Source organism: Penaeus chinensis, chromosome 28 (genome assembly GCF_019202785.1).
Source record: "Penaeus chinensis breed Huanghai No. 1 chromosome 28, ASM1920278v2, whole genome shotgun sequence".
Classification (NCBI taxonomy): Eukaryota; Metazoa; Arthropoda; class Malacostraca; order Decapoda; family Penaeidae; genus Penaeus; species Penaeus chinensis.
Window position 1 is genome coordinate 4,261,955 of NC_061846.1, and position 5,022 is coordinate 4,266,976.

Sequence of the window (5,022 nt, forward strand, 5' to 3'; positions counted from 1 at the left end):
ATGGGTTAAGGTTGGGTAAGGTAATGTATAGGGGTTAGATCAAGGATGTATATGCATTTGAGAAATGAAAACAGGTTGTCAAAGTAGAAAGTGTGATAAGCTGTGGGAGGGATCACGAAAAATCGGTCCCATTTGGCTGGGCTAAATAGATTATTTAAGAATTTTGTAGAGATGGGGGTAGTAGAAGGACGGGGGCATGTGGAAGAGGGAGTAGTGTTGAGGGAGGTAGTGTTATGGGGAGGTGGACAATAAGGTTGTAAGGTAGTAATAAGGGAGGATGGGGTAGTTGATGAAGAAGGTTGTGGGGGTATAGTTGTTGAAGTTAAGCATGTTGGGAGTAGAAATGTCTCCTGGGGTGTTGATTAGGGTGGATACTGTACTAGTAGGCATTGAGGAGGGGGTATTAGTTGTAGTGTTCAGAGCCATGGTCAAAGGAGAGCCTGGGGTCAGGGAATCGGGCGAGTTTGAATTGGTGGAGCTATTTGATGAAGAGGCAAGCCTCATTGCCTCTAATAATGGTATGGTTATGGTTAATGGTTAAAAGCAAAATAAATGTGCTATCTAATAATGGTATAAAATCTTCATTGTTGGCCATGATAAGCCTGGAGTATGTTGGGGAGAGAAACGGTCCACCCCTGAGGGTCCCTTGAGGGGTAAGAGCTAGACAACTAAAGCAGGGGAATACCGTGCCCATGGCTCCCTCAGGCCGTTCAGGACTGGCACAAAGTCAGCCTTTCATCCTTTCAGCACGGCTCTCACACCTTAGGAAGTGGATAGTAGAAGGGGTTGGTGAAGGGACAGAAAGGAAAAAGTAGGAGGGGGAAAAAAAAGACCATGCAAAATTTGTTGAGTCGAGGGCTGAGTCCCAAGGTTGGGGAGTTCCCCAGCATTGGGTCCCAGTCTCCGCCTCCTAAGCCCCCCCACGACAACAACGGGCAAGGGATTGGGGGGGAACAAATATGATAATAGTATCACTAATAACAACAATATCAACAATATTAGTTAGACTAATATTATTGATAATGGTAATGATAATATTAATGACAACAACAAGAGTAATAATGATTATTATTATAATAGTAATAATAATAACAATAATAATAATAATAATAATAATAATAATAACAATAATAATAATAACAATAATAATAATAATAATAATGATAATAATAATGATAATAATGATAATAGTAACAATAATGACAACAATGATAATAATAATAATCATAATAATAATAATAATAATAATAATAATAATAATAATAATAATAATAATAATAATAATAAAATTAATAACAACAGCAATAATAACAATAATAATAACAGCAACAACAACAATAATAATAATACTGGTAATGGTGATGACAATAACAATATAATAATGATAGTAATAATAGTAATAATAACAACAACGATAATAACAGCAATATAGCTTGAGCGGCAAGTAACACTTTAACGTGAAGGACAAACTCAAGCAGTTCTCGTCAAGTTTTCACACGTCCTGAGAGATGTGAAAGGAGTCGACAGGAGAGATGACCTTTTTCTTGAGAAAACTGTAATTACCCTCAAGAATTCGTTGATGAAGCAGCAAAGATGACATGACGGGGATTGTTCAGAAAAAAAATCAGTGTTTATTATTTATTTTTATTTTTGAGACATGTATTGATAGATTATTAACATTTTTAATCTAATGAACTCGCCGCTAATGGCAATCAATGAAATCGGAAAAAAAATTCCTCATGTCTTACGTTCCCGCTCTGGCTGTCTTTATCGTGTGATTATTTTTGCGTTCAGTGCTAGCCAAGAAAAGACAATGAAAAAATAAGTTCAAGAAATTATATATCTACGTACCCCCGTCCTTGTTTGCGTGTGGGTGAGTAAACGTGTGAAGCCACAGACTGTCAAAGCCAGTGTCTTCTAAAGTAAGCTAATTATAGATCACAAAGAGAAGGAAAAGTTAAACAAAAATAATAATAATTAATGAAAAAGACAAAAATATGTGTGTGCGTGTGTGCGTGTGTGCGTGTGTGCGTGTGTGCGTGTGTGCGTGTGTGTGCGTGTGTGCGTGCGTGTGTGTGTGTGTGTGTGTGACAGTGAGCAAAGGCGTGAAGACGCAAATTGTTATGGCCAGTATTAGGGTCTTGAGGCAGAGCATTTCCTCTTTAGATCTTTATTTGAGAAGCTAATCACATACTGACATCACTTCACGTTTATGTTTCGTAAAAGTAAACAGAAAACATTACACAAACGATGGTAAATACAAAGAAAACGAGCACAGCTTGCCACCAGCAGGAATACAGGTATCAAGAATATACATAGCAGGTAATCAGCTTATTTCGTAACCAGCAGAAAAAAGCGTCACCCGTTTTCTATATCTGTTGTGCGTTGAACGTGGACTATCACAGATTCTTGTCTATACTATGTTTTATTTTCCTGGTTTTCTAATATACAGGTATTTTACGTTTTTAGTTTTATGAGTAACTTTATACATAAAAAAATATAAACAAACAGATAAATATGTATATGTGTGTGTGAGTGCCTGTGCATGCGTATCTATTTACAGTATATATTCGTGAATTTAGCTTCTTTTTAACCTGATTATGCAGATATTTTCACACACATCTAACTATCAGTAAATTTAGCTATTCAGTTCAGATTAAATGTCTAATCAAAATCAATAACACACAAAACACACATTCGAAACCAGGATTTTTTCTCCATAAGTTCATCATGTCTTTATACTTCATCAAGTAAATATTTTATAAAATGCAAAAAAAATGTAAAATGTATTCTTTGCGAGTGAAAATAATATCGACTATTATCATACCTACTTATTTCAAGACTGTATAACTCAAGGAACGACTTTAAGATCGAAAGACGTACCCGAGTTCCATTGATTATGAACCTTATATTATTGTGAAGAAAACAGCTGATGGCATGATTGACAAAAGTAGACAGTAATGACCTACGTAAAATACTCTATTACTTTTAGATATATTTTCTCTAAAAATTATATATATATATTATTTCATTAACACACTTGGTCAGTCTATACCTATATAACAGGGACAAAATTATAAGTGACTTCACAATAACACGAACAAAACCTGTGGAAAATTACACGGACTGAAATGAAAACAAAGAATCGGGATAATAATCGCTTAATCTATAATCGATGTAGCAACAAGAAGTCATAAAAATAGCCAACGTAGCAATAGTAAAACACAATTAAGTCGAAACAGAGAAAAAGGAAAGAAATGGTTCCTCGGTAAAATCTCAAGAATGATTCGATGCATCGTAAAGAAAAGAAAAGAAAAATATATATCTGCATTTGTAAATCCAACGGAGATAATTAAATAAATACATGTCTAAACAAAAAACTTAACAAACATATATAACAGTCAAATTGCTGGATCAATCAACAAGCAGACACAAAACGAAAATGAAAACCATCTCCTTAGTAAACCGTAAAACAAACAGACAAATGATACTCTTAAAAGGTCCCCTCGCTCGGACACCTTAAGCGTTACTCCTGATCTTATCGTTGAGTTCTGAGTACTTGGTGTTGAGTCGCTCCACGTCCCTCTTGAGGAGTGTGTCCTCCTGCACCCGGATCTTCTTCTCGTCCTTGATCTTGTCTGACAGGAAGCTCTTCACCACGTGCACCGCCTCCGCCAGTTTCTTCATCCCCGTCTGCGTCTCGTCCACGTCTTGGTTGAGGCGAGCCTGGGGGACGGAGGAGGAGAAGGCTGGGTGGAAGGGAGGTAGGGTGGAGGTGGGTGAAGGGGGTTGGGGGTCGGGGAGGAGAGGGGGGGTGGGTGAAGGGGGTTGGGGGTCGGGGAGGAGAGGGGGGGTGGGTGAAGGGGGTTGGGGGTCGGGGGGGAGAGGGTGGGTGGGTGAAGGGGGTTGGGGGTCGGGGAGGAGAGGGGGTGGGTGAAGGGGGTTGGGGGTCGGGGAGGAGGGGGGGTGGGTGAAGGGGGTTGGGGGTCGGAGAGGAGGGGGGGTGGGTGAAGGGGGTTGGGGGTCGGAGAGGAGGGGGGGTGGGTGAAGGGGGTTGGGGGTAGGGGAGGAGAGGGGGTGGGTGAAGGGGGTTGGGGGTCGGGGAGGAGGGGGGGTGGGTGAAGGGGGTTGGGGGTTGGGGGTTGGGGGTCGGGGTTACAGGCTGACTCTTGTCGATTGTGATATATATGTGAGCTTATGAACAGATATGTGCTTTTTTTTTAAGGGGACGCTGTATCTTAACAATAACAAGATCCCCAAAAATATCAACAAAAATACAAACACCAACCTCCCGCCCCATCCATCCAACCCACCTCTCCCCCCCCCCCCCCCCCCAATGAAACAATCAACAATAACCAAAAAAACAACAAAAACATTAACCCAGCACCCACCAAGCTCGGCACGGTTCCCACGCTCTCATTCTTCCCAACAATTTTATCGATGTCCGTGCGGAGTTCAGACACGTCGTCCATGCGCTCCTTCCTCTCCTGGTCCACCTTCTTGCTCAGGCGCTGCTCCATGTCTTCCATTTCCTCCTTCAGGTTTGTCACGCTCTTTGGAGTGTCCTGGGAGGGAAGAGGGAGAGGTAAGGGAGGGTTAATTGGAAGAGGAAGAGGAGGAGGTTGAGGAGGAGGAAGAGGAGGAGGCAAGAGGGAGAGGCAAGGGAGGGTTAATTGGAAGAGGAAGAGGAGGAGGAGGAGGAGGAGGAGGCAAGAGGGAGAGGCAAGGGAGGGTTAATTGGAAGAGGAAGAGGAGGAGGTGGAGGAGGAGGAAGAGGAGGAGGCAAGAGGGAGAGGCAAATGAGGGTTAATTGGAAGAGGAAGAGGAGGAGGAGAAGAAGAGGAGGGTTAATTGGAAGAGGAGGAGGAGGAGGAGGAGGAGGAAGAAGAAGAAGAAGAGGAGGAGGAGGAGGAGGTGGAGGAGGAGGAAGAGGAGGAGGAGGAGGAGGAGGAGGAGGAGGAGGAAGTGAAAGGGCGATTTGAAGAAGAGGAGGGGAAATCTGAAGAAGAAGGGGAGGGGAAA

The 5,022-nt window shown here is 41.9% G+C and overlaps 1 protein-coding gene across 1 annotated transcript in view; it reads right to left on the reverse strand.

The window, feature by feature from the left end:
• Window positions 1-2,093: 2,093 nt before the first annotated feature.
• LOC125039859 (myosin-J heavy chain-like) overlaps window positions 2,094-5,022 on the reverse strand; it is a 28,298-nt gene continuing 25,369 nt past the window's right edge. The window contains exons 15-16 of the mRNA XM_047634169.1: window positions 4,392-4,565; window positions 2,094-3,726 (exon numbers count right to left, since the gene is read on the reverse strand). Coding sequence (XP_047490125.1) covers window positions 3,520-3,726; window positions 4,392-4,565 — 381 coding nt within the window. The 3' untranslated portion in view covers window positions 2,094-3,519. The remainder of the gene's footprint in view (window positions 3,727-4,391; window positions 4,566-5,022) is intronic.